Source organism: Verticillium alfalfae, genomic scaffold, assembly GCF_000150825.1.
Source record: "Verticillium alfalfae VaMs.102 supercont1.2 genomic scaffold, whole genome shotgun sequence".
Lineage (NCBI taxonomy): Eukaryota > Fungi > Ascomycota > Sordariomycetes > Glomerellales > Plectosphaerellaceae > Verticillium > Verticillium alfalfae.
In genome coordinates this window covers 1044614-1062498 of record NW_003315037.1, presented here as the reverse complement: position 1 = coordinate 1062498, position 17885 = coordinate 1044614, and the positions used below count along the sequence as shown (strand labels likewise).

The 17885-nt window shown below is 56.8% G+C and overlaps 6 protein-coding genes across 6 annotated transcripts in view; 3 read left to right on the top strand and 3 right to left on the bottom strand.

Moving 5' to 3' along the window:
- The window catches only part of VDBG_01789 (Msc7p), a gene marked incomplete at both ends in the record, with an annotated part of 1721 nt that extends 888 nt beyond the window's left edge, over nucleotides 1-833 (bottom strand). Inside the window, 2 exons of the mRNA XM_003007555.1 lie at nucleotides 12-602; nucleotides 694-833. Of these exons, the coding sequence (XP_003007601.1) occupies nucleotides 12-602; nucleotides 694-833 (731 nt within the window). The remainder of the gene's footprint in view (nucleotides 1-11; nucleotides 603-693) is intronic.
- A 1210-nt stretch (nucleotides 834-2043) lies between these two features.
- Nucleotides 2044-6743, bottom strand: VDBG_01788 (phospholipid-transporting ATPase; the record flags this gene model as incomplete). The annotated part of the gene is made up of 3 exons (XM_003007554.1): nucleotides 2044-2947; nucleotides 3004-6149; nucleotides 6225-6743. The coding sequence occupies 3 exons, from the start codon at nucleotides 6741-6743 to the stop codon at nucleotides 2044-2046; spliced, it is 4569 nt and encodes a 1522-aa protein (XP_003007600.1).
- Nucleotides 6744-11197: 4454 nt separating this feature from the next.
- Nucleotides 11198-13817, top strand: VDBG_01787 (conserved hypothetical protein; the record flags this gene model as incomplete). The annotated part of the gene is made up of 2 exons (XM_003007553.1): nucleotides 11198-13057; nucleotides 13113-13817. 2 exons carry the CDS (start codon nucleotides 11198-11200, stop codon nucleotides 13815-13817), a joined length of 2565 nt encoding a protein of 854 aa, XP_003007599.1.
- Nucleotides 13818-14037: 220 nt separating this feature from the next.
- On the bottom strand, nucleotides 14038-15101 carry VDBG_01786 (vacuolar ATP synthase subunit E; the record flags this gene model as incomplete). Its single annotated transcript, XM_003007552.1, has 3 exons — nucleotides 14038-14188; nucleotides 14277-14785; nucleotides 14903-15101. The coding sequence occupies 3 exons, from the start codon at nucleotides 14930-14932 to the stop codon at nucleotides 14038-14040; spliced, it is 690 nt and encodes a 229-aa protein (XP_003007598.1).
- A 725-nt stretch (nucleotides 15102-15826) lies between these two features.
- On the top strand, nucleotides 15827-16605 carry VDBG_01785 (DUF803 domain-containing protein; the record flags this gene model as incomplete). Its single annotated transcript, XM_003007551.1, has 2 exons — nucleotides 15827-15868; nucleotides 15934-16605. The coding sequence occupies 2 exons, from the start codon at nucleotides 15827-15829 to the stop codon at nucleotides 16603-16605; spliced, it is 714 nt and encodes a 237-aa protein (XP_003007597.1).
- A 461-nt stretch (nucleotides 16606-17066) lies between these two features.
- Nucleotides 17067-17606, top strand: VDBG_01784 (predicted protein; the record flags this gene model as incomplete). Its single annotated transcript, XM_003007550.1, has 1 exon — nucleotides 17067-17606. One exon carries the CDS (start codon nucleotides 17067-17069, stop codon nucleotides 17604-17606), a length of 540 nt encoding a protein of 179 aa, XP_003007596.1.
- Nucleotides 17607-17885: the final 279 nt, after the last annotated feature.

Below are 17885 nucleotides of genomic sequence, written 5' to 3'. Positions count from 1 at the left end.
CCGGCCAGCACGCTACGGTCTGGACCAGGCCGGGGTCGTGGCCGTGGACGACGAGGGCACCTCGCGCGATGGATGTGAAGTACTGCGAGCTCCAGGCTGTATGCTCCGAAACCTTAATGAGTACGCCGTTGCCGGCAAAGATGGACGAAATGATGGGACCCATCAGGTTGTGGAAGGGGTAGTTCCAGCTGACAAGGGCAGCGACGACACCGAGCGGCTCATATCGCACTTCGTTCTTCTTGTACGCCATGAGGAAGTTGGTTGGCCGGCGGCTGGGCTGCAATGCTTTTTCGCCGTGTTTCAGGGTCCACATGAGCTTTTCGACCGTGACGAGGATCTCTCCCATCTGGGCGTCGACCATGGTCTTGCCCGAATCGAGGCACGCGGCGCGGCAGATAGCCTCCTGATTGTCGAGGACGTGCTGCAGCATGGTTCGCAGGACGTTGCGCCGTGTGTGGAACGAGGTGGCGCGCCACTTTTGCCTGAGCAGTGTGGGCGGCATCGAGTGCGCGGTCGATCGAGTCGGGTGTCGAGGGGTTGATGAGGCCGAGGAACTGACCCGTCGCGGGGGCGTAGCAGTGAATCGCGGAGGAGCCGGGCAGCTGGGCACACGAAGTATCAGCCCAAGTGTTCGCTCAACAGGATGACCGGCCCGCCCGCTGGTTATTCAGGGAGTTGGGAGAGCACGCGCACCTTGATGTTTTGTCTTCTTCGACCGTGGGAGTAGTCGGGCAGGGCGTCTTTTGGGTGGGAGGGGACAGTGGAACTTTCTTTGGGTCCTCTCCTCCTCGCTGGATCCTAGCTTCGCGGACGGGCCCAGAGGACTGAAACATGATGGGCCATGGGCGGGCTACTACAACCTTGACAGCTGTGAAGTTCGGGATCCGTCAGTGCCAATCCCGATGCAAAAGGGCGAAAAGGGGCATACTACTCACGGTATCGCTTGGAGCCATGAAGCCAGCCGGGACTTGGCTTGCTCCCACCATAGCTCTGCGGCCTCCAACCTCAAGGCGGTTTCCATGTCATCCAGCAGGCCAATTGATCGAGCCAAATTTCGTTAAGCTGCCGGGTGGGAAATGCAACTGCAGAAGCGGAGGCAGAAGTCACAACGGCCCATGTGCATTGCGAAAAGGCCGTAAGTGCCGTCTGGTGGTGGCATGTTCCGAGGTGGAAGTCGGGAGGGCACCAGCGAGTGAGCGTGCCTGCCGAGAGCAGACCTGGGCCTTGCTAGGTTACATAAGTCAGTGCCCGTACCCACTCACCATAGGTAGATACCTAGGTAGGTAGGTACCTCGCGCTCACGCGACTTTGTCACTTCACTGCACATGTTCACATGTTGACATCTCGCGGAAATTGTAGACTTCACTCTGCTTCTCCTTTGGTATATACAAGGCAGGCCTCCTCGGAGGAGGAAAAAAACCTGCCAACAATAAACAACCGCGCTTTCTCTGTTGACCTTGCTCGTGCAAAGGTTGCCGGCTGATGCCCGCAGATGAGAAAGTCTTGGTGATTAGGAGAAGCTTCTATTCAGCACGTCGTCTTTTCCTTCCACGCATCCACCTGTCGGAGGTATCTAAGATCCCCAAGGAAAACTCGTACAAAAATGCAGCCCCCCTCACAGGCTTTCCTCCTGCCCTCCTGGCCGTGGAAACGCCGAATCCGGAACGCCCTTTACGAGAGAAGCAGAAGAACAAGGACAAGAACGTACGAGGCAAAGTGCGCAAAAGAAGAAAATCGAGTCAAGTGAGTCGAGGCAGAAAGAGCAGTGTCGCTGTGCTGCGAGCGCGGTGATGTCGTCGGTCGCTCATGCAAATCGTCATGCATTGGGAGGTATCAACCAAAAGCAGAGGCTAAAGAGAGGTCGGCGCGCCGAATGTTGTCATGGTGGTGATGCGGGTGTGTTGTGTCGGTGTTGTTGTGGATCGATGGAACAAGGAGAAAGACAGGGCGTCGTGTGTACGCAGGAGTATGGTACAAAAAGGGGAGAGAATAGCGAACAGATAAAAAAGTCGCGATCCTCACCAGGCGAGCAGTCTGGTCGACTTATTGATTGGCGCTCTTGGACGTGGACAGCCCGCGGAAGCGTCGGTGGAAGAGGTGACCGGCAGACTGGCTCGACTCGATTCGTGACAGCCGTGCAGCCGATGTGAAATCGCTGCTTGCCTCGAAGCTGGGCCGGACGCGGTCCATCGATGCCCGGATTCGGTCGTAGGATGGGCGAGCTCGGTCGAAAGAAGGCCGAATAGGAGGCGCCAAGTCCAACGACATGCGGTGCCCCGTGTAGTTCGTGCCATCGCTACCGTTCTGGCTTCGTGGGTTGTGCGTCGTACGCGTCGCAACTGAGGGGGGATAGATTGGTCTTCTGTCTTCGTCGACGCTGGCATAGTGCATGTGCTTACCCTTTGGCTCGCTGTCAGACGACGTCGACGCTCGGGCGCTCGATCGTCCGGCCGTTGTGGCATCGACTTCCTTATCCAGCGGTGCCTGGTTGAGGTGCGCGAACTTGCCCTGTCGTTCTTGCTCGCGGATAATGTCGACGTCGTAGGGGAAGTACACCTTCTGCAGTGCCTTGATCGCGAATCGGGGGAAGAGGCAGACGACGGGCACGATGAACAAGACGGCCCAGAACGAGGCCTGGCTGTAGATCTGCGCGCCGGCGCCGTAGAAGGCACCTGAAGAGGTCTGCGCCGTGAAGATGCCAGTCGTCAGGAAGATCATGGCGTCGCTGATGACGACGCACAGCACGATGAACCAATCCCACCGGTACGTGTTGATCAGAATGTACATGTTGATTGTGAGGACAATGGGGTGAGCGATGTAGGCGCCCAGTCTCGTGCGGTCTTCGATATTCTGACCGTTAAAGGTGACGAAGCTTGTTGATACCACAGTCAGGTAAGGAATCCAGAAAGCCATGACAGATTGGTAGATACCGTCCACCATGTAGAGCCTGCGTCGCTGTTAGTCTTGCATAGCCCAAGGGTCATAAATACCTATAGCACATACCAAAACTTGGTCTGAGTCCACTCCCGTCGCTCGATGCCACGACGGTATAGCTCAGGCACTGCCAAGGAGACCTTGTCAGAGACATCTTGATCGAGGACGCCCATTATGGCGACAGGGACCGAGGTGTAAAACAGGTTGAAGAAGAGGATGTAGGTGTAGTCGAAGATGTATGTGATATCAAAGTCACAGTAGATCTGATACCAGAACAGAGCAAATGTCCAGATGACGTTCTTGTAGAAGAAGTTGGAAATCGACTCGGCCAGTCGACGGTAGGACCATCTGCCGTGTACCAAGACCAGTCTCTGGAGGAAACGGAACTGTGCAATGGCATAGTCGGAAGACATGACGGCCTGCCGACCCTCCACGCCAGCAATTCCAACACCGACGTCTGCCTCCTGGATCATGGCTACATCGTTCGCGCCGTCACCGATAGACAGGGTCATGACATCGAAACCATTCTTGACAAGCGACACGACAGCGGCTTTCTGGGCGGGGCTGACACGGCAGCACAAGACCGACTTGCACTGCTTGCACAGGAGGAGGAACTTCTGCTTCAGTGACTCGTGCAGTACCCATTTGAGCGTGAAGCCGTCGATGACGAGACCGTGAGTAGCGTCGGGAGGTTCATGGTTGTCCCTGGCCTTGACCAGTTCCTCGTCGCTGCCGGTCATGCCGAAGGTCTGCAGATGTGTGTCCAACAATTCATCGACTTGAGTGAGGAACACGTCATCAGGAGTATCCCCTGTTTCGTCCTCCTCAATCTTCAGGTGGATCAACTCCATGTCGTTGTTCAGCAGGTTGCACGAGAAACCAATGTTGATGGCCGTCTCGACCTTGTCACCAGTAAGAACCCAGAGCTTGATGCCTGCCTGGCCGAGCAGGGCGATGGTGTCAGGGACGCCGTCTTGGAGTCGGTCCTCGATAGCGGTGCCACCGAGGAGGGTGAGGTCCTGCTCGAGACGGTCCGCGACCGCCTCCAACTTCTCTTCTCGGTCGTCAAGCGCAGCAGCTGCGGCGTTGTGTTCCTCAAGCCAGGCACTGTACTGGCCCTCGCTGAGCTCTCTTTGCGCAATGCACAAGGTCCGCAGTCCCTCCCGAGCAAACATCTCGAGATGCTCGCCTGTGGATCTCCTGAGTTCGGCCTGCTCTCCGCGCCTGAGGCGGGAGTAAATCACGCTATCGGCACCCTTGCAAATTAGGAGAATGCGGCCGTCAGGCATGCGAAGGATGATGCTCATCCTCTTGCGGCTCGAGTTGAACTCGATCGTGTTCATGATCGGGTAGTGGCGCTCCTCGCCCATAACATTGAGGTTGACACCCTCGGCTGAGGTGCCGAGCACCGTAAACCCCATATCTCTCGCCGTGGCGACCAACGCAGCTTCATCGGGGGACTGCGCCTTGAAAACAATCTTGGGAGGGTCGCTGGGTGGTCGCTCTGCAATGACAGTGTGGCAAAGAGCCAAACAAAGCATGAAGTGTTCGTTGGCGGCCTGCTGCTCGGGTCCGGACTCGCCAGCCAAGTCGGCTACAAAGTCAGGCGCGATAAAGGTCAGATCCTCGTCGTGCAGGTACGGGTTATCGTGGATCCTGCGGAGACCCTCAAGGGACCGTACTTTGCCCTCTGCAATTTCGGCTCTTGCTCTCTCGCCCTCCTTCTCAACATCGATGCCCATCCTCTTCTGCATGCCGGCTTGCGCTTCGGTGTACGCCTCACCGTACGGCTGCCCGTTGATTGTGGCCTTCTTGAATTCCATGACGTTCTGCGTCAGGGTACCGGTCTTGTCGGAGAAAATGTACTCAATTTGACCCAGGTCGTCCGAGATGTTCCAGGACTTGGGGATACACGGCTGGTCGATTGGGGCGTAGTACATCTCAACGTCGCTGTAGATGAAGATGGCCTGCAGCAGACGCACAATTTCCAGCGTGATGTAGAGAGAGATGGGGACCAAGTTCTGGAAGAAAATCATGGCGGCCCAGAAAGTGATGAATCCGGTCATTGGAGCGGAACCTCCTATGGATCCATAGTTGAAGAATGACAGTGACCGATCGGTCCTAGCCCACGATGTGCCGTTGACTATGGCGGCCGTAAGACACATGACTACCAGGATGCCAAAGTTCCAAATAACATTGTAGTTGAGCTCGCGTGCTATGCGAGCTCGCTTGCTAGGCGTGATACCTGAGTTGATCATGATCTTGGTGTCGTGCCCGGTAAACATGACAATACCTAAAGCCCAATCGGTGTTTCTCAAGTTGCAGCCACGAAGGAGCATGTTGTCGATGGTGATGGGTTCAACCATGTTGTGGGGTTCCGAGTCGAGACCGTCAAACTTCTGTTGCCAGTTGATGGCGCCGTTGTACTTGTACAAGTTGGCCTGAGGCGCCTCACTGTCCATCCAGAACTGCGCTCGCTCGGCATCCCTGGCGTGCTTCATAGAGCGAGTGCATCGCAGAGCCGAACGGAACTTGAGGTTCGTCTCACCATCCAAGTTCTTCGTCTCGACGTAGCACGCACCCTCCGGGTCGGAGGTCGCCAGGATGACAATGTCGGCAGGAATTTCGTCGTCGTTGTAGATTCGCACGTAATCGCCGACCCTGAGATCTTTCCAGGCATCCCGGTGGAAACGAGCACTGCCTTTGACTGGCAGCTCTCGGTTAATGACGTCGCCTTTCAGCTGTTTCTGTTGGTGCGCGCGCCTCTCGTCGTGCTCGCTGGGTAGTTCGAGGTTCTGGCGGGGCATCGGAGAAGGCACAGGGGTCATCTGAATGTCTTCGTCACGCGTCGACATGAACGACTGGCGCTGTGTCTCGATCGACCGGCGAGGCATCTCGGCCTCCTGGCGAGCAAGACGCTGCTTCTCGCGGTCTTCTCGGGCCTTCTTGGACCATATCGCTTTCATCGCGTGCCACAAGGAGCCGAAAAATGCCGAGTTGGCCTTCTTGAACTTCCTCCAAGCGGACACGTTGTCCTCTTGCACGTTGATATTATTGAAGCCTCGCAGACGGTGAACGGGTGCATTGTTGAGCTCATTGTCGAGGTTGGAGCGACGGTAGTCTTCGATGGCGTCCTTGATGGCAGTAATGGCGATGATGGCGATGAGAGGAACCGAATTGAGCCCAGGGTTGTAACCGCCAAAGATGGGAAAAAACTAGATCGCACGAATCTGTTGGTGATTATGATCGACGAGGGTGGGGAAGGTGACAGGAGGATGGGTGCAACTTACGACAAGGACGACAACGAAGAGGAAAAAAATGTTAGCAATGTTGTGGAATTGAAACCACAAGTTTTTCGGCACGAATGACATGGGCGTGTACTTCGCGGTCCTAATCTTATTCCTGGCGTATTGCTGAATTGGAGCACCGTCCTCGTCGACCATTTCACGAGGGAGGTCGAGGTTGAAGAAGAGTTTCCTGCCTGCGCTGTGTTCTTCGACCTCGCTCCCTTGGCTTTCGGCATTGACGTTGTTGGGGTCACCGGAGAGGCGGTTCTTCTCATTGCCATTGTGTTTCTTGTTGGCGCGACCGAGGATTGACAACCTCTTGTTGCTGCTACTCTTGAGTGTCATCTTGCGGGTGGGCCATCGTGACCGCTGCGTCTTCGCATCCGCCGGGCCCGGCTGGTTCAGATCGCTCGAATCTGGGGCGTCGTGGAAGCTCGACGTTTGTCCAGCACCTGCACCTGCCCCTTCTGTAGGCGGAGGTGCGAGAAAGCCGGTGTTCGGGTTTGTTGACGCGGAAGACATGATTATGGATGTGCGGTGGTTGTGCGGGCGAGAAGCCCGGTAGACCCGGAGTTGTCCACCAGGCTGACCTGCGGTGGTCGCCAAACAGTCCCCGTGCGGGAAAAGACAAAGATGAACGTTATCGGAATGCCAGGATGGGTAGTGTCGGAGGATCGGTCGGGTGTGTGTACGACTGTTGTATAGGGGCTGCGTGAGAGGGAGGTCTTTTGTCGAGACCTCAGAAAGAATGAAGCTGTTTGTTGTCTTCTGTTCCCTGCTGCCTCAGGGGGGAGTGTTCACAGCGGCGAAAGGAATGACGGAGGACGAGCCAGCGACCGTGAAGGGGAGACTCGAATTCGTTTGTCTTGGTCTCGTCGCGGCTGTTGACGTTCAGTGAAGTGCCCGGCGTCAAGGGTAAATGTGTAGAAGGAGGGGAGGGAGGGGGGAGCGTAACGGCAGCGAACAGACGTGAAGGAGGGAAGGAACTATTTTGGCTGAAGGGGCGGCGCGGGAACTCGAAGTGGATGACCGACTAGGTAGGCTGGCTGGGCTAGGATTGGGATGAGTGATGGGTGGTATGGGTCTCTTTCTCTCTCACTGTGTACTTTGGCAAGGTAGGGGCATGGGATGGACGGAACTGACGGGCAGCGCGGAGCAGGTGCAGGAGGAGGAGGAGGAGCAGGAGCAGGAGCAGGAGCAGGGAGGGCCAGGCGGCGGTGCATTGGTGTTTGATGACAGTGGTAGTGACTTCCCTTTTCCTAGGTAAGCCAGGTAAGCCAGGTGAGGAAAGTCAGCCAGCCAACGTATCTCGCGCGCAGAGTGGAGAAAGCGCGACCTTCCCCCCTTCCTCGCTCCAGTCACCCGTCGTGTCTCCACCTCAACCTCTGGCTGGCACTCGCTTTCGTGATTGCCCAGCCCGCCAGTTGGTGGGTCCCGCGTTCGAGGGTGGGAAGAAGGGGGGAGGTGCCAGGGGCGGCACAGTGGTCAATTGGCAGGCGCGCAATCCTCACAGCCCATGCCGGGTGCGGATTATTGCTTAGTGGCCGCGGATATTATCTCTAGCGGAGGCTTCGGGAGGGTTACGGGAACTTTCAGTGGACTAAGACAGCCCCCAGCAGCTGACCCCGTGTAAATCAATCGTGGTGCTCGCGGGCACCGGATGGCCCGGAGACTAAGAAGACTTCGAAAGAGCCACTTCTCACGGACTGCATCAAATCTTTGTCCCCTTCACGGTCATTGGTAATCCGCAGCCATGGGTCTTTGTATTGTCCCGTGCATCTCAGTAGTGTCGTCTTTTTGTCGGCCTTCATCGCTGCTCGAGACTCCGCCCCCCGTCGAAGTTCTTATTGTGTTGTCTCGAGAATCAACCAGGGTCCGAAGGAAAAACATGCCCACGATGAGGAAGAATTAGCCCCTTCCACAGCTTCCACGTAGACACCTCTCCGCCTTCTCAGCCCTGTTGATCTTAGCCGTGACCGGCGTCTGGATGGGTGGTCATCAGAGTTCATTGGACGTTTCGCACTTGGGGTGGTGACACCATGTTCAGATCGCCTTGGAATAAGCTCATCCGTCCCAACCTTAGCCACCTTCCTTCCACCGCCCATATGAAACCCTTTGCACGAACATTCGGTATGAACCGAAGATGGGTACCATTCGAGGACAAGATAGGTCCCGTCAGGCTCCACGGCAGCAGAGGCACAGGCCACGCCCGCGCGTCGAGTCGGGGGGAGCAATTTCGTTGTATTTTTCTTCGGGCACTTCCAGGTTTTCCAGGTAAGCATATCGAAAATCCGGTGTAGTCCAGGCCCACGAAATGGCGTCGGCCTGCTTTAACGAGCATAGGCAATGGCGGGCGGTATACGGAGCCCGAGTCCTCCACCTTATGTGCGCCTTGGTGGGCATGGGAAATAGAACGGCCCCGAGTAAAACCCACCAAATCCCCGACGCCGAAAGTCCGCACACTCACTGGTCACCCACCTGCGGCCACATGCTTGGCGGTACTGTCGGTCTGCCTCGTCGAAATGTTGTGCTCTTTGACTAGAACCGGCTAGAGCAATCGCCATAAAGAGGACATGGCACCAAGCTTTTTCACAGCCCTGGCGCCATGGCCATGGCTCTACAGTGCAACCGCGAAGAAAGACCCTTCTCCCCCAGAGTCTTTGGCATTCCTGCGTCGCCACAAGCAACATGGGCATATTATAACCTCAAACAGGCTTGGGTCGTGATTCGCCCGCTATGTGACACCTCAAGGCCAGCAACCATGCGCTGGAATGGAGCAATGTCAAGACATGCTGTGAAATAGGGGCTGGGCATGCTTGTTGAACTCGCTCGACTGCGTGGATGGGCTGGTGCTCAGCCAGGGGCTTCCCTTCATGCCTCACGTTCTGCCTACAGCATGACAAGCGAAACGAAGCATTAGCCACGTACCCTTGATGCGGGTGCCCGTGCAAGCGATTTGGACCACGGTGTTCTTGATGACGGCACCCAGGACTACCGCGATGAAAGTAATGTCGCCCACCACGTCGCTCGCGCCGAATCGTTGGAGCAGCAGAAGCAGTAACGTCAGTCCGATATGGAAGTCCGCCGGTCCCGCCTCAACCGTTGCTCTTTTGGGGAGAGGAGGGGGTTTCCCAGGGTAGCCTGGGCTCCAGCGCCGATCCGATCCGTCAGGTCCTATTAGTTTCCTCAACGTGCCACCAAAAAAACAGCCACAGGACAGGCCGGTTCGCGCGGGTTCACAGCAAAGCTGCATTGCCTCTTTCATTGGCTCCGCCATGCGAAGTCCGAAGTATGCGGATAGTTGGTAATCAGGTCGCGTGTTGCGGACCTACGGTCAGTCGGTGCTCCTCCTCATGCTGCATCTGGGGGCCGGAGGTGTCGCGCTATTCCGACCTGTACATAACATGACCACCGCCTACCTAAAGAGCCTTGATCCACATGTAAGCAGGTACTAGGTCATTTCAAGATTGAGGGCGGGTATGTCTGTGAAACATAGGTAACGCACAAGCATCTAGATGCACAGTTTGCTAAGCTTTTTTTTTTTTTCAATTGGCGATATGTATTTTCTGCCACTTGGATGTCGATCATACGAAGTACTGAGGCCAAATTTGGGCACTAAAGGGATGAGGTGCCGGTCAGTGGCGGCCATCTTGTCGTCCATTCCCGATCATTAAGTCGGCACGGAAGGGAATGGAAGAAGGGATGGAACACGAGTGCCCTAGGTCCCGGGTCCTGCCCTGTGTCTTCACCTCGCCCGCCCATCGCCTTGTATCCCTGTCGAACATTGTACTGGGATGGGGCCTACAGCTAAGTACTCGCATAATTGCCTGTCCACCTAAAACCGGATCCCCAAATCTGGCACTTGGGCCCTTGAGAACCGAAGGTCCCGGATCGTGAAAGGAGCAGCCGGAAAGCGATACTGGTTCGCCTTTGCGACCGAACCTCATTTCTCGTTTTGGCGAGATCCTCCGGGAGCACTCTTGCTTCCCCAGGTAGTCCGTGGTCTACCTTGCCAACGCCATCTCGTGCCAACTGCAACGATGACTGCGCACATGCGTGATGAGCTTTATCATGCACACTCGTTTGAAGGAGATGGGATCGTTGGGCGCCCCCAGGTCTGGGCACCCCCTGAATTAGAAAGGCCAGATGCTATGGTAGATCTCGCTTCCCTGGTCTGTCCCCCCCTCCCCTTCGCCAGGCGAGGCGGAGACTGGCGGTACGACCACTCACCGTGGCTGTCTGACGTCTTGGCATTTCGGTCGACATGAGAGCTGCGCCAACGCACCTCGAAAGTCGGACTGGTTGGACGAGCGAGAGAGAATAAACAGCCTGCCTGTCAGCTTGCGGTGTAGCGTGCGCCAGAAAGGCAGTTGGCCAAATCTGAGATGAGATGCAAGGTTAGGCGTCACACCGGCGCAGCTGCGCCACGCCGACGATGGTCCCCTGACAGGCAGCCGTGCAACATGAGCACCACTGTAAATCTTATTCTCGTGAACGGCACCAGCGGGAATAAGTTGCCCCTCGTGTGGTCCTGTGCGTCGCGGTTGTCGAGAGGCACCCCCAATGTCGGCGCTCAGGTCCCTATGGACAGATGGATTCCAGGGGGGCGCCAGATGGCGGGGCCGCCCAATTACCTAAGCCAGATGGACGTTGCTTGGGGCTAAGCCTATCCCCGCCTTAGACACAAGTAACGACCTGACGTGCCTGTTCGCCCTGACAAGACGACCACAATTAAAGTGGTTGTCACAGTGGTCTGGCTGACGCGATGCGCCGCGCGTGTGCCTCCGCACCTGCAGTCAAAGACCTCGCATCATCAAGGCATCAATAAACTAGTCATCTCGGCCTCAAATCTCGAGTCGTCAGAATGTAGCGAGACGCATTTCTTCGCCCGGTATTCGACTCATCCAGCGAGTACTAAGTGCTAGATTCGCCCATCGGGCTGCAGCCTGACGGGCGTCCCAACATAACCTCTCATCATGTCTCACAAGCAGAGCAAGATTTCGGGCTTCTTCAAGACGACGCCTCGGCTGGCCAGTGGTCGAACGGATCGCGGCGGCTCGCAATCCAGTCATTCTGGTCAGAACCTTGAGCCTTCTGTGGAGGACGTCCCAGCAAACGAAAAGCGCAAAGGGAGGAAGATTCTCGCCAAGCCAACATCGCGAAACCCCCCACGACATCTTCAAGCACGCTCTGACAACGCACAGCGACTGCCGACTCGGTCACGGTCGCGATCACCACCACCCACTGCCACTTCTTCGTCTTCTTCCACTACTCCTGCCGCTGCCGCTGCTGCTGCTACTGAACTGTCTTTACCTGCCGCGCCTGCATCTGTACCACCTTCGTCCATTCCAACATGCAAGGCTCCTTCAGAAGCAGGGCTGAGCCAGACTAGGACACCCAAGAGAATGACGCACGACTCGACGTCAATATTTTCCTCTCCGCTCGTGAGACGACAGTCCACGCCGGTCGTGATAGACCCTAAACAATCCTTCGACCTTGGGTACGCGCCTTCAAGCCCCACGCGAACCTTGTTCGCCACAAGGATCAGTGACTCTGCCACCAGCAAACGAACAGCAGACTATGCGCTCCTGTCCCCCAAAAAGGACCGCCTGAAGTCCGCCAGGACCAGTCCCTCTCGGGACGAGCCATCCACGTTGTCGGAAAGCATTCTATCACTGCCAGATCATCTGTCGTCGCCGTTGCTAGCGCCGTCTTCGCCGCCGTCATCCACAGCGATGACGAGGGAAGCGTTTAGCCGCGACTTGGAAATCAAGGGGTCCGATGACGAGGAGGACGACTCGTCCGACTGCTCCTTGCCCGACCTTGAGATGCTCTTGTCACGTAAATCGAAGCCAGACGTGCTGCCGAGCCTTGTAGGCAAGGCTGTTTCTCCGAGGACGAAACTGCGTCGTCGAAGGCCTGGCGAAAAGTCACCTGCGCCAGCTCCTCCGAAACCCATGTTCGACATGAAAACACTGATGGAACACCAAAGGCGAGATGATGCCATCGCCGCGAGCTCGTCTAGACTGGACGGCAACGGTGAAGAGAAGAGCGCAGACTTAAGATACGAGGCGGGAAATGCGTGGCCAGGCATCAACTACGCACCCCCTCCCAGTCCGAATACCGCCCGCAGGAAATTTATCAGTGTTGCGGGCGTCAACGACAAGGAGGTGGCTGGCAAGGCTATGCGCGCCATGGAGCGAACAGAAGCTACCACGTCGACCAACAGCAGGTGTTATTTCTTCAAAAGGGGAAAATCTTCATCGGAAGCCCGGCCATTGGTGCCGCCACCGCCGTTTCCACAACATGCCGCTCTGGGCCCGTGGGCCCTGCTGGCCAAAGAGGGGACCCGCAAGCAGCATTTGCAGAGCAACACGCTGCAATGCGTCGCCAGCCGGCATAGGCTACCTGACGAGATCTTCTTCTGGATGTTGATGGCTATCGAAGGGGAGAAGAGGCCCCTTCAAGTGGCCTATTCCCATCTTCTCAGTGCCAATGCAGGTCAAATACGGGAGCTTGTCACGCCCGGACGTCTACGTGAGCTGTTTGGCTGCATGAATGCTGCAGACGGTATTGATGTTGAGAAGGTCCAGCTTGTGCGGGAAGACCAGAATGCGTATGCTGGTAGAGATTGGTCGGGACTGCGCACATACCTCAACTGGCTGCAGCGAGTGGCGGGCAATTTGAGGCCCGAGTCCGTCAAGTACGCTGTACTTACCTTGCTGCGCATGGCGGCGGATAGGACACTCATGAGTGTCCTTGAGACTCGAATAGTTCATCAGACAGCCTTGACCTCCTTGGTCGAGGCTGTTGATGGAAGTGACTGGGATGAGTTTGTGGGTCTTCTACATCGCAAGTGTCTTGATTGCAGCCAAGCTAACACCACATCAGTGTCAACACGCATGTGCCTCGATTTGGACTGCATTTGATACCGGCTCCTTACGCCTGGCGTCGATTCAACAGATCGTCCCCACAACACGCAAATCGCGAGAGTTGCGGCGGCGGCTGGCTTTGGCCTTCTTCCTCGGAGACGCAACACTCGCAAGGCAACATCCAGATGACCAGGGATTCATCCCAGAAGCTATGCACCGCCTCAAGGGCGACGAGTTCCATATCAAGAGGAAGACAGACTACGTAGAGCTGAGGGCGCAAATCCAGCTTTTTGATATCGCACTCGACGACGGCTCGTTCTGCGCCGGCAGTACATCATATGACGACGCCGTAGCCTTTGACGCCGAAGTCGACCACCTGGCTCAGCAGCTGAAAACCCTATGGGGCAGTATCAATGATTCCGGGGCTGCCTACCTATCGCGAACCGAGGCGAAGAGCTCGATCGATTGTGCGCAGAAACGCTTGACATACGCAGTACGATCGAAACCTCCGCCCAAGCGAAACATCTTTGAGCTGCCTGAGCAGCGCAAGGAGGTGGTGACGGAGACACAGAAAGCATTCATGAGCAAGTTTATTGGCGCTTTGAAGAAGCCGCCAAGACTAGATATACTTAGAGACGAAGAACGTCGGGGATCCATGGCTGGCTCAGACGATGCCTCGGAGGCAGAAGACTCGTTCATGACGGCGGTCGGTGAACTTTCATAATAGGCGCAAGGGTAGTGTGGTAGTTATAATGACTTGATGACTTGCTGACCCTGGCTACGGACGAGTGCTGGTGGATGATCATACAGCATCTAAGGTACAAAAGCAGGCGATCCGACCCGTTCAGCGGCATCGGTCCATCGACATAGAGAGAACAATTGGTGCTGCAGAACAGGGCAGCGGGAGGGCTTGGGAGAGGAGACGTGATGCGCGTGGCCCACGCTTAATCGTAGAATTTGCGGTTAGGGTTCTTGCCGAACAGCGTCTCTCGCACGGCCGGCAGGGCAGTGTCCTCCAGCAGCTTTAGCCGCTGCTCAACAGTGTTGTCAATCTCAATCTTGCCGCCGGTTCCGACAATGGACACGCCGCCCTTGCTATAGGTGCACAATGGGTCAGCCGCCGTCACGATGCACGTACGAATTTGTAAGAAAGGGCTCAAGGGAAAGGAGAAGAGGAGCCTACCTTCCCTCGGGCAGGGGGTTCTGCTGGTCGATGGTCGCTGTGACGTCCTTGCTCGTCTTCTTCTTGTACTCCTTGGCCGCCTCGTCAATGGCCTTCTTCACAACATCGTTGTCAGCTTTCCGCGCGCGGATCTGGACCTCGGACTCGTTGAGGCCGTAGAAGCCCTCGAGAATGAGGTTCTTGAGAATGCCCTGGTACTTCGACTTGTCCTTGACACCGTCGGCGAGCTTCTTTCCGGCGGCCTCGAAGATGCTGTCGAGGAGCTCCTGGCGGGCGGCCAGGACCTTGAGACGGGTCTTGTTGGCGACGGTGGAAGCGGTGATCTGTTGCGACATGGTGGCCTGCTTGAACTTCTTCTCGTAGGCCGTGTCAATCGCATCTGTCTCCTGGCGGACGAGCTTGGACTTTTCGATTGCGAACTCCTCGTTGGCCTTGATCTCGATTTCGCGGGCCTTCTCCATGGCTTCTTGCTTGATGAACGCGGTCATCTTGCGGAGCTCATTGCCGACCTGCGAGAGTAGGGGTCAGAGTGTCAGCAGTCATGCTTGGCCTGAAAACGCCTTCTTTGTAGGATGGCCATGATAGCTTCCCATTCAGAGGTGAAGCTGGTGTGGGAGCTGGCTCACTTGGTCGTCGGTCAACGGTTGGTTCGACATGATGGCGGTTTGTTGTGAGGTACTTTGAGGAGTCGGTGTATTATCGTGAGCAGAGGAACAATGCGAGCAAGGTCTGCACCGCCGGGAACAGAGGTCGTCGGGAGGGGAGATGGGAATGTCGTAGGGGTGGGGGTGTTGCGTTGTTGAACCGAGCTGTTGCGTCCCTCTCGACTGCGAGGATGAGCATCACGGAGGCCGTCCACTCGCCAGCCAGCTTGGCACACACTGCTTGCTTGCCTGCCTCGTGCAGCCACAGGCCAGAACCCCACACCAGCACGAATCTCCACCAAAAGGTACCTCCACCTTACCTCAGCCGTGCCTTTTCTGCGCAAGCCACAACGCTGTGACATCACGGACTAGCGTAGAGCGCGTCAAGGTGGGATAAGGCGGTATCAGGTGACAGAGCACCGCCACACATGGAGCTAAGGTACCCGTATCGCCAACCCGTGACACCATCCATGTGGAACGAGTTCGGTGCCGATGCAGCAATGGACCGGCATTGTTTCTTCTATCCCGTCCCTACATGCATATCAAATAGTCTCACATTGGCTTTCTTCCAACCCAGCGCCGCCTAACGCCTGAACGACTCCTCCCTCACGCTACCGTACTCCCACCTCGACACGGACGCGCCGACATCGACACCGCCCTTCCGCGACTGACCCCTGGTGCGACCGCCTATCACCGCCCATTGATCAACAAAGTCTCGTAGCGTCACCGCGCCATCAGACTCCCTCCGCGATACTGCCGTTGCACTGCACAGAGGCAATAACCGCCACATTATTGTACGAACAGTGACGAGTCGCGTGTAACAACACCCACGTATATGGGCCTCACAACTGCTACATTCTCCCTGGCGACTGCCAGTTGACCACCAGTCAAGTCGAACAACTGGCAATGGGGGCACTCGGCGGCATCTCCCCTGGGGGGACGATCACGGTGCGTCGCAACAGGACTGGGCTTTTTTTCTGCTGCACAACTCTAACGAGCGAATCGATGTACAGATCGGCATCCTAGTCGGCCTCATGTCCACAAGCGTTCAGAGCTTGGGACTGACCCTGCAGCGCAAGTCGCACATTCTCGAAGACGAGAAAGCCCCCCACGAGGTCCGACGGCCGCCATACAGGAGAGGAAGATGGCAGCTGGGCATGGGCATGTTTATCGCCGCCAACATCCTAGGCAGCACGGTACAGATCTCGACGTTACCGCTACCTGTCCTTTCGACCTTGCAAGCCTCCGGGCTCGTCTTCAACTCTATATGCGCCACTCTCATACTGGCTGAGCCATTCACAAGGTGGTCGCTATGGGGGACCCTGCTAGTCTGCACCGGTGCCGTGCTGATTGCCATCTTCGGCGCGATCCCAGAGCCAGCGCACGATCTCAAAGAACTGCTGGCTCTCTTGGGGCGTCGCACGTTCGTGGTGTGGATGATTCTTCAGGCGCTGCTCGTACTCGCCATCGCCATCATCACGGACAGTCTGAACCACTTTTCGAACCTCGGACAGAACGCCAAGTTCCGCTTCTTTCGAGGTCTGGCATACGGCTGCATCAGCGGCATTCTGTCCGCGCACTCTTTGCTGGTCGCCAAGTCTGCGGTCGAGCTGATCATTAAGACATTGTCTGGCCCTACCAATCAGTTGTCCACTGGCAGGCGTGGGCACTCGTGCTGGCTCTGATCACGCTGGCCCTGAGCCAGCTTTACTATCTTCACCGTGGGCTGAAAACTTGTCTCGACGTCCGTGCTGTACCCGTTGGTGTTCTGCATCTATAACATTATTGCAATCCTGGACGGCTTGATCTACTTCAAGCAGACCGACCAGCTCGGTCCTCTGCGCGCCTGTCTCATTGCTCTCGGCACGGCATCTCTGTCGGCGTCTGCGCTGTCGTGCGACTGAGCGACGAGCAGCACACGCCTGGCGTTACAGTCGTCCTGGCCCGGTCTGGCTTTGGTCGAGGATACGAGGGCGAAGAAGAATCCCTTCCTCGGATCCGACTCGCATGACGAGGCCCGACAACACACTCCCTACCTCGTACTCCACATTCCACACGCCACAAAAACGGCGACTTCGACCCCTTCTGCTGCAGTCTCGCAAAAATACGGGCTCCTTCCGCTGGCAAGAACGAGCCGAGATCTGGGATGAGCTGGAAGACCAGGAGAACGAGAGCCGGCCGGCGGGCCGCCACAGGTCCAAAAACGATGCCGACGGGCGAGCACAGCTCCCTCCTCGCCGCCAAGCGCAACGTCAGCGGCGTGAGCTCCGTCTCCTTTGACGTCGTCGGACCCTCCTCGGCCGGCTCCGACTCGGCGCCCCGCCGACCCTCGCGCCGCAGGCGAAAGTCGACCGGTTTCCCGGGCTTCACCGCCCGCAAGGCCCGTCCCAAGAGCAACTCCTCGCTGCAGGATGCGCTGGGCGGGCTCTGGAAGATGAAGTGGTGGCGTTCCAGACACGGCAAGGAGCCGGAGGACCCCGAGGCCGCCGTCGTGGCTGTCGAGTCGCCGCGCCTCGGGGCCAACGCGAGCGCACGCGAGAGCACAGGGAGCATCATTCCGTGGCCGGCGTATCGGGATAGCCCAGATCCGCCCGCGAGCCCGACGCCTGCGCCGCGAGACCGTGAGGCGAGAAGCGGCGGGCGGGGGAAGCAGAGGCAAGAAGATGATGATGAGTCGCCTGTATAGTAGAGGAACAAGCACATGGTAGCGTTTCCCATTTTTTTGCGAGATGCTTTTTACTACTTCTTCTTCTTCTTCATTTTCTCATTGTACCAGTGCGCATACATGACAAATGAGCATGCGCGGCGCGCCATGGATGTAGTACATGCATATAGCAATCTGACAGAAAGGTCATTTCAACCACGGCAGTACAACAAGTAGTTGGCGCAACAGGCGCACAGTGAAGTGCAAAACAACGTCATAGCATGCCATGAGCAGTAAGTTTTACCGAGTCGTTGATATTCG